Below are 9,590 nucleotides of genomic sequence, written 5' to 3'. Positions count from 1 at the left end.
TATCTAGAATGTCATTTGCGCGGCAGTCTAAAAGTTGAAAACTAATTGTGAGTTGTTACGCTCCCTAATGGACCCAAAAAGGAAGAAAAAACTCACTTCTCCTTAACGGCTATAAACCAACGTCTCTCCTACCAGTAATAAACTATAAATAGCAAACTTTTCATAATTCTATTCAATCTAGATCTCTCACACTCTAGATTGATAGATTTCCGACCGTTTCTGATTCCTAATTCTTGACAGTTTATATTTTCAGGCACCCTTTCTTCTTTTTCGTTGATCATTTTCTCTGTTTTTTCTCTTCAAAAAGGAAAACAAAAACAAAAATCCACAACTAATTTTAATCCGTTCTTCTCACAATTAGACAACCAATGATTCTGTTAGGAATTACTTAAATTAAGAAAATGGGTTTATTATAGTTAGCTTAATTTACGGTTTACACCTTCACCCTAGCTTTCTTGCTTTCATTTTATGATCTCTTGTTAATTTTGTGGTAGAAAACAGAGAAGCCAAGAAAACTGAAGAAGAAGAATGCAGTTTTGGTTATCCTTTTCATTCAGAATGGATTGTTTTTTGGGTTTTCGCCAAGAAAAAATCTTATTTCTGTTAAGATTTTGATTATTATTATCTCACTGAGAAAGAAGAAAGAAAAGAAAATGGCTTCATCGAGAATTGAAATTTCCGCTTCTCCTTATGGTTGTGTATTAAGAGATTATAATCAGAGGATTCTTAGAGATAAGGAGAGAAATAGAGAAGGAACACAAGCTGTTTTTCGTAAGAACCTTGAAGTATTCGTGCGAGATCATTTACAGACCTGCATTGTTTTTTCTACACCAAGAGAAGATTCTGAAGTTGCTTCTTCAAATGAGAATTCTCAACCTAATAGTAGGTTTACTAATAGTCGTAATCTTCATGAGAGAAACAACAACAACAACCAGAATTTTCGATCGGCAGAAAGGGAGAGGAATCGAAGTAGCAATAACAGCCAGGGAGAAAAAGAAACTGGAATAACATCCTCTAATGAGTCTCCTACAATGAGGACGCAATCAAAGATACTTGACCGTTGGGGTACTCGTCAAGCTAGAGAAATGATGAACACCACGGAGAGGCAAACAAATGAGGCTGAACTCATGGCATTATCAAGTTCTCAATCTGTTTCCGCGAGGGCTTCTTCATTTTTGAGAGAGAATTCTCCTACTACATCAGAATCTTCCGTTGAACAACTTCCGAGTTTGAGGGCTTCCTCGCTTGTCCAGAGGTGGAGGGAAATCGAGGCAGAGTCTAGGACTCCAAGAGAAAATCACTCGGGTAGGTTTTGCTTGAATTCTAATCCAGAAGTTATTAGAAGTAGCAGTAGTACCGGTAACAGTAGTACCAAGAATTCTAGATCTAGCAACGTTGAGGATTCTTCCTACGTCGAAGATCCGTCTTTGAGATCCGAGGCTTGCGAAGATAGCGCCCAAACATGCGAACCTATAACAGTTCCTGCTAGATCACAAATTCCTGAAGACCCATTCCCAGACTGGGCGTCCGATAGGACGGCTGCAAGTGAGCCAAACTCTTCTTTATATCAGAGGCAATCTTCCGATGTAGGAGAGACCGAGAGGGGTAGAGTGGCAGATATTATAAAAAGGCTATCTACGTTTAGTCAACCCAATAGTCCTGTTGCTTCCTCCCCTATGTGTGATGAACTGGATCGAGAGAATTCAAGCGATCTATCAGATCATGGAGAACAAAGAGGTTCATCCGCTATTGGGAATACTCTTCCCCGGGTTAGAGGTTGGCAAGCACTTAAGGATTTGCTCATTCAAGTAGAACTGGAGAGGCAAAAGGAACTTGGTGGACTAGTTGAACGTCATGCTGTATCACGGTTCACTCAGCGCGGCCGTCTTCAGGTAATTTATCCTTTCCTTCACTTGTTTTGTATTCACTCTAAATTTTGACTCCATGGTGCATCTGATACTTAGAATTTGCGTGCCTAAAATTTCTAACTCCATATATATTATATGTTAACATGGACGAAGTATTGTACTATATTTTAGGCATTGCTTAGGCTCAAAATCCTGCAGCGTGGAGCCGGAACTCAAAATCAAGAGCGACCAATTTCAAGAACATCTGAATTGGACCAACTACAGCTTCGACCTACCATCTTCCACCTAAGGTATGCCACAAGCATTTGGTTTTAAGTCATAGCTACATGGTTCATTTCGTTCTTGTGCACATTCTTAAGTTGTATGCAATGCTCGTCTCTCTAGTTCTATTCACAATTTCTTTTAATCTGTAAATTTGTCGACGTAAATTAGTTTTAGCACTAATCATGGGTATCCATTAATTATTAATACCAGGGAGAGATTCAATTCAAGAGTCGAACAGAAGAGTATGGCATGTTCTAGTGAAGAGGATACCTCGAGATCTCCTGCGCAATTAATAAAGAATGCCCATGAGACAGAACACTCGGCTGTGTCAAGACAAGATGGTAACCATAATGATCGAAAGGATGTTGCTACTACTGCTCCCCCTCCGCCTCCGCCTCCGCCACCTCCTCCTCCTCCTCTTCGTCTTTCTGCTGCTCCTCCTAAAAAAGTGACTAAAGCTGCAAGTACACCTACTAAAAGTACTACTGCACGTGAGCTAATTAATCTAAAAGAACAACTCAGCTCACTTCAATCTATAAGCGGACATCTGCAAGAACGAGTAAGTGAAAGTTCCAAAGTTGCTTCGAAAAGGCCATGCTCTGATGGGATTGGCGCACTCAAGTGGCAAGGAGATTTGAACACCGCAAAATGCTTACATGGTTCCGAAAGAAATGGTATAAAAGAAAAACAACCAGATCTTAAAACCTGCCCACGCATTATAAGCTCTATTACAGAGAGTTGGGAGGAAGGGACAACATCAAGAGTTGGCCAGCTCGATTGGGAAACACCTTATGAAACTGTAGAAAGCTCCAACGTTTCAGACGTAGATGTTATAACTGAAGAAGAACCAGACATCGTAAACGAACAGCATGTGGGTTTCATCGATAGTTGGCAAGAGATTAGCGTAACCGAAGACGAATCAGATCTCAGTACACACCAGCTTGTTGAACCTGACAGTAGGCCCTGGCTACGTGGTATTTCTCATCAGCAGAGCGATTTTGAAGATCGTCGTCAAGCATGGTTCCGTAACATGCTTGAAAGTAACACAGATAATGATGAAATTCGCGAGCTTTTTGAAAGGTATCAGTTTTTTATACATCTCCATTTTTCTACTAGATTATTAAGATGCTTATGGCATTAAAAATTGAACTTTTATGTCGGGAAACTCAAATTATTAGTAGAAACTGAGTAAATGAACCCATTCGTAACTAACCTTTAGTTCAATACCATAACTATTAGTTCATAATTAAGCTTCTTAACATTTGTACCAAGATAAATGAACCCTGATTTTTCTGAATCTGATCATGCCTCTGGGATTAAGCATTTGGTTTATTATCTGCATAAAATGGGTGCCGTTAAGAATAGAGCAGCCGCACATGAACATGGAGAGCCTAATAATGTCAGTCAATTTATAGTTATCCTGGGCCACTTAAAACACTGGCTATTGGTTTTGAACTAGATGTCCACTGACGTTATAAACTGTCACAGTAATTCTAAGTAGTGATTTATTTGAGAATGCAGAAGAAGTGTATCGACCTTTCTCACCAGTGACTTGCGAACGAGAATGGATCAAATGGTCTCTTCTTTCGTAAGAAGTCGAATAAATCAGACTATTTCAGAAGCCAATGAACATGAATACGATGAGGAAGAAGAGACCCTTCTGAATAATGAATATAATGAAATAAGTGATTACCCTGATCAGATGGTGTCCACATCGTTGCAACTACCTCTGCCATCTCGTGTGAGATCTCGGAGTGAATATCAAGATAACGATGTCAGTGATGGTGACCAATATGTATCTGCATCCTTTCAAGAACCCCAGTCGTCTCATTCTTATGAAGAAGATAGCCCACAGTCATCTCCTTTCACTGGGCATCGTTCACTGGTGAGAATTTCATACATCTCTTATTTGAAATGAAAGGTGCCATTTCTTGTGCATTTTAATAAAGAAATTGCAATTATTTTTAGGAAATGGAACTGATATACGATCTGAGGGGCCACATGGCACAACTAAGTCAAGAGATGTCTGAACTTCGAAAATCAATAAAGAGTTGCATGGGAATGCAGGAGCAGTTGCAGCATTCTATGAAGAAGGAGGTTTCAGCATCTGTGGACCACTCAGGTAAGTTAATCGTGTTCCGTTATGACATTCTGAAATTAAATCCGGCGATGCCTGTCAAAAAGGTCATTATTGCATTAGATCAATGGTCACAACCCCAGAGTAATGCTATTTACATTCTAATTGCTGATAACGTGCATTAGTAGTAATCTTTTAGCAATGCCAAGTATACGGTGGTAGTCGGCCAACCATCCATCAACTAGGGCCAAGAAGACCCTAAATTGAGTTTGGTAGGGACTTCGCAGGTCTGCTCTGCTCTGCCTTCCTTTGTCTGTTTGAGAAAATCTAAGTTCCCACCCTATCAATCACATGATTGGCAGTTCTGCGGCTCACAAAATTAAAAATGCCCTAGATAATAATTTCTTCTTCCGCATTGCTGGTGATCTCATTCATTTATTGGACAAACCCTCTTTTGTATAATCAGGGGAGCTCGTGGAGTTCAACAGGCAACGAAAAAGAAAAGGCAATTGCTGCATTTGCTATGGAATGCCGGTCGACTCACTATTATATAGGTACTCATTTCAATGCCTTACAGCTGACACTCACCCTGGAAGTACTAGTAGATACTCGAAACTCCAAATATAACAATCCCGGCTAAAACTTGAGATTTCTTTTTTCTTGTTGTTCAGATGTGGGCATATGTGCACATGTTTCAAATGTGCACATGAGTTGCAGTGGAGTAGTGGAAGGTGTCCGATATGTCGAGCCTCAATCTTAGATGTCGTGCGGGCATATTCAGAGTCTCAATAGTATTCCAAATGAATGGGTTCTTCCACTTGAAGACTTTCTCAATTTCTTTCTTATAAAACCAAACCTGTAGTAGAAAGTTCAATATTCATTTTCCTTTCCTTTTTCCCTAGCATATATGACCGGTGCATGATTTGCACTGCTAATACTGGTTGTGTCTTGTTTAGGTTTTTATGTGTATAATTTTGATTTTTGTTAGAGGGAGATCAAAATGTGATCTGGGGAGCGTAAAAATCGTAACTGACTCGATAACTAGGACCAATTCAATATATTTGTATGACTCGGATTAAAAAATCCTTATCAGCCATACAAATTTTTACACGCTTTCCAAAGTAGAGTAGTCTTTTCTTCTTTACCGTCTTCTTCTTTTATAAAACAGCGATTCTACACTACCACCCCAAAAATTCCTCCAAAACCGTCATGTGAGTGGGGCGGGTGGGCCCCGCCCTCTGGGAACTTGCAGGGGTCCCTTTAAAGGTCAGTGGGGGCCACATTTTTGTGTCACACGGTTTTGGGGAGTTTTTGGGTGCGGTACGTTAAGATTTTTTGTTTTTTGGATGCGATGCATTAAGTTTTTGGGGGCCACAGAAATGCTAACTTCAAATATACTACGCCCTCCGTTTCAATAGGCTAGTTTCATGTGTAATTTGTACATGAAACCAACCTATTTTTTTAAAACAGCGGTAATATGTTAGACAACGATACTGAAATTGTTGGTTTCCATTTGGCAATAGTATAGACGATAAAATGAGAAAGACAACTGAATATTCCAACATTAATTGTTTTGTTTACAAGTTAACTCTTCCTGTATCGAGATTTATTGGGATACACCAACACCGGATCCTATCAAAATCGCTCCTATCATTTACAGATTTATCAGTATGAACAAAAACAAGGAAGATAAAGCATAAGTAAAATAACCTAACTTATAAACAAGCAATTGCAAACTTACTATGTCGGTTTAAAAAGCAATCTCAGAGTTTTTATTTTTAGGGTTCATGATTCTTTCCTAAGAATGAAAGACGAAGGAGTATGATTTCGTTGTGCGAAGAAAACCATCTTTGATTGTTTTTTTCTCCTCTCTCCTCTCTCTAGGCGATTTTTACGCCTCCACTACAACCACCAAAAAGTTACCAGCAAACATCGTTCACAACCCAATAAACACCATAAAGTAGCCAGTAACCACAGCTGGTGACGGCGATAATAGTCGAAAACCACCGTTAATGACATCAATTGTATACTGAACGAACCATATGTTAGATCTATTATCACAAAGTTGTGAAACAACAATCATATTAATCTTTTCATCTTCCTAAGCCTGAGTTTCTTCAAGGTCGTGAACCACTAAAGCCTCCAAGACACCAAGTTACAGAGATACTAAGACCCTAAGACACATACACTTAAAAACCACTTCTAAAGACCCCAAATTGTTTAATCTTTCTTATCGGCTACAAGACCCTGATTTCCTTTTTCTGATTACCCTCTTAGTTTCTTACCTTCAATCTCTGGATTGGTGTTAAAGACCCAAAGTCCAGCTTCAATAGATTGGAAAAAAGACTCTGAATTTCCTCTTTTCCTTTTCTGCTTTGATTCCCTCTTTAATTCTAATTTAGTTAACTGATAACTATCTAAGTTTTTTTTTCTTGTCTTTTGTTTGATTAAGAAGACTAAGATTTCTCTACCTATTTTCTATTTTGGGATTATTTGAATTTTTAATTTTGATTACTATTCGTCTCTTTTCTTATCTGATTTGTTTCATTATGGAAACCCTAATTTCTTAAGCTGATTATCCCCTAACTGTTTTTAATTGATTGTTTCAATTTCAATTTCAAGTTCCCTTGTCTCTTTTCTATTTACCCTTTAGCAGATATATGAAATTCCATAAATTTTGCAAAGGAAAATTAAAATCTCTATCAAGTCTGATACATACTCATTTGATCCCAGGTACCTTTTGCTACAATTGGAAAAAAAAAAGGAAAATTTTGAGAAAACAAGGGATTCAAGGAAATACTCGAACCATTCTGCTGAACTTTGCCAAGACAGATGAGAAAGGTGAATCCACAATGGAGAATATGGAGAACAAAATATCAGAAAATCTGGAGGAAAGCACAACACATGAGGTAAGCCTGAAACCAAATTATCAAAGCAAATATAGTATCATTCTTAGTTATATCAGCAAAAATCAAAATGAAACTAGGATAGCAAAAGCATCTACACAAAACTATATGTTCACATTCAATCTTAGTATGTTAAGTGCTATGTGCATGAATTATGAAGTAATTCTTACCATCTGTAGTAGTGGGATTTACTATCTCTTTTCCTGGAAAATCATCATATCCTTTTATGGCTCATCTGTGCAAGATATGAATATCGATAGTAATGTTTACAACATAATTAAGTTTGAATATCCGGTATTTTCTTACTTTTGGCAGTTTGTTAACATCATAGCCTGGAATTGCCAAGGCTTAAGAAATGTAGAAACAACTAATAGATTAAACGATTTGTTGGATAAAAATAACCCGGAAATTATATTTCTTTACGAAACCAAAAAACAAAACGAAGAAATGCATGTTATAACGAAGAAAATAAATGTTTATAATTATTGGTTAGTCCCACCTAGAGGTTCTGCAGGTGGTCTTTGCTTAATTTGGAAAGACAACATGAATATCACAATACTAGATTACAAACATAACCATATAAATGTAAACTTTCATAATAGAAAGTGAAAAATACTAGAACCCCCTACTATATGGGTTCAACATATAAAGGCCCCACAAAGTGGATCCTCCACTATCAACTCCACACTTTCCATTTTTGATATTTCTAGGTCCAGAACTTTTTTTTTGGGGTCTGGTTTTGAATTTTCCCGGATTGCTGACGTCATCAGGATTTTTAATAAAAGTGAAAATACCATAATTACCCTCCAGTATTTAAAGCTGTTTTATACGGTAACAGAAACAGAAAATCAAATCAAATTAGTTTTCAGCTTTCTATTATCTCTGCTCTAGTTTATTTTTTCTTCAGAAACAGAATTAGGTTTTTTCTTCATACGAAATTGTTGCATTGAAGAACAAGAGTTCGTTAGTCTGTAGCTGTGTTGAAGAGGAGACGAAGAACAAGGATTCATTGTTGCTTTTTCTCAATTTATTGATGTTATTCAGTGGATTTCAGATCTGAGGAGTTTGAGACGATGCATTGAAGAACAACAAATAGGTTTGTATCAATTTTATCTTCTGTTTGTATCGAATAGGTTTGATTCATTACTTTTTCTGATTGATTATTTGATTTCTATCTTCTACTGATTTTTGGATTTTTGTTTTGTTTCGATTTTATTGAGTATGAGAAGAAGAAGAAGAAGAAAACAGTTTGGAATAGAGAAACCAACGTAGGTACGAATTGTGATTTCGATCTAGTTTTCAATTCAATTGATTTCGATTGTTACAATTGCAATCTAGTTTTTTCACTTTTTTTATTTGGTTTTGATACTGAGTATGTTTTTGTTGATGCTTACACAGGTTTGGTTGATACCGAGAAGAGGAATAGTAAGAACATTGTTTCAGAAGTAAGAAAACAATCAATCTAGGGAAGAATTTTATTTTGTTTTTGATTTCGAATCTGTTTTCAATTTTTTTTTTTTGAATTATTTGTTCTTCTTGCATGTACGATCTGTTAATTTTTGTTGATACTGAGAGGAGTATGAAGAAACAATTTTGTTTCAGTAGAATAACTTCAATTTGATTTGTTAGACATGCTGTTTTTTTGTTACAGTATGTGTAACTTTAGGTTACACATATATATCATGTTGTATTTTTAAGCATGTGTAAGGAAGGTGCAGATGTTTTTTAGAGCATGTGTAATTTTAGTTTACACATATATATCCTGTTTGTATTTTAAGCATGTGTGAGGAAGAAGCAGATGTTTTTTAGTTGTAGCATATGTAATTTTAGTTTACACATATATATGATGTTGTATTTTAAGCATGTGTAAATTGAAGTTACGTGTATATGTCCTGTAACATGTTTATGTGTAAATAGTTGTATCATCTGTATCTTTTACTCATATTTAGCTTGCCGTATAGAATATACTTCTCACGAGGGGGCAACGCCCCCGGGTGAATTGAGTTCGTTTTAAAATTTTGATATTGTTATTGTGTGTTTGATATTTTTCAGGTTGTCATGGATCCTGTTAGTTGCGCTGCTATTAGTTGCATTGCTGTTGTTCGCTACTTTTCAGATTTTATTACCCTGCGTGTTAATACTGATATCAAATTTGAAGAGTTTAAGGAACAAGTTTGCAGGGAATGGAAGAAGTTTACTCTACTTGGTATTACTTTCTTCTTCCGAGAAAGTGGGAAAGATTTTCCGCTTGACTGTGATTTTTCGTTGCAAGCTCTTATATCCATCACAAATAGTAAACAGAAGACCAGTGTTGATATTTTCTTGCAAAATGTTCCTCGTGTGGGCTCTTCCTCCATCTCTAGGGCAGATTCTTCTATTTCTAATGGGTCTAGTAGTACGTCTTCGTCCAGAAACAATCTTACTGTTGCAATGTATTTGGAAGATAAAAGCAAGCCTGCGAAACCTTTGTTATCG

At 36.9% G+C, this 9,590-nt stretch overlaps 1 protein-coding gene and 1 long non-coding RNA gene across 2 annotated transcripts; both read left to right on the top strand.

The window, feature by feature from the left end:
* The first annotated feature begins 494 nt into the window (after positions 1 to 494).
* LOC113310602 lies at positions 495 to 5,202 on the top strand. Its single transcript, XM_026559325.1, has 7 exons — positions 495 to 1,892; positions 2,040 to 2,158; positions 2,343 to 3,212; positions 3,654 to 4,017; positions 4,101 to 4,254; positions 4,676 to 4,763; positions 4,881 to 5,202. The coding sequence occupies exons 1-7, from the start codon at positions 654 to 656 to the stop codon at positions 4,999 to 5,001; spliced, it is 2,955 nt and encodes a 984-aa protein (XP_026415110.1). The 5' UTR covers positions 495 to 653; the 3' UTR covers positions 5,002 to 5,202.
* A 3,127-nt stretch (positions 5,203 to 8,329) lies between these two features.
* Positions 8,330 to 9,194, top strand: LOC113334672. Its single transcript, XR_003352882.1, has 3 exons — positions 8,330 to 8,387; positions 8,514 to 8,560; positions 9,168 to 9,194. It is a non-coding gene; the product is annotated as an uncharacterized LOC113334672 (long non-coding RNA).
* The last annotated feature ends 396 nt before the right edge of the window (positions 9,195 to 9,590 follow it).

This window comes from Papaver somniferum, chromosome 1 (assembly GCF_003573695.1).
Source record: "Papaver somniferum cultivar HN1 chromosome 1, ASM357369v1, whole genome shotgun sequence".
In the NCBI taxonomy this organism is placed as follows: Eukaryota; Viridiplantae; Streptophyta; class Magnoliopsida; order Ranunculales; family Papaveraceae; genus Papaver; species Papaver somniferum.
Note: the sequence above shows the minus strand (reverse complement) of the source record. Positions and strands in the feature narration are given on the sequence as shown.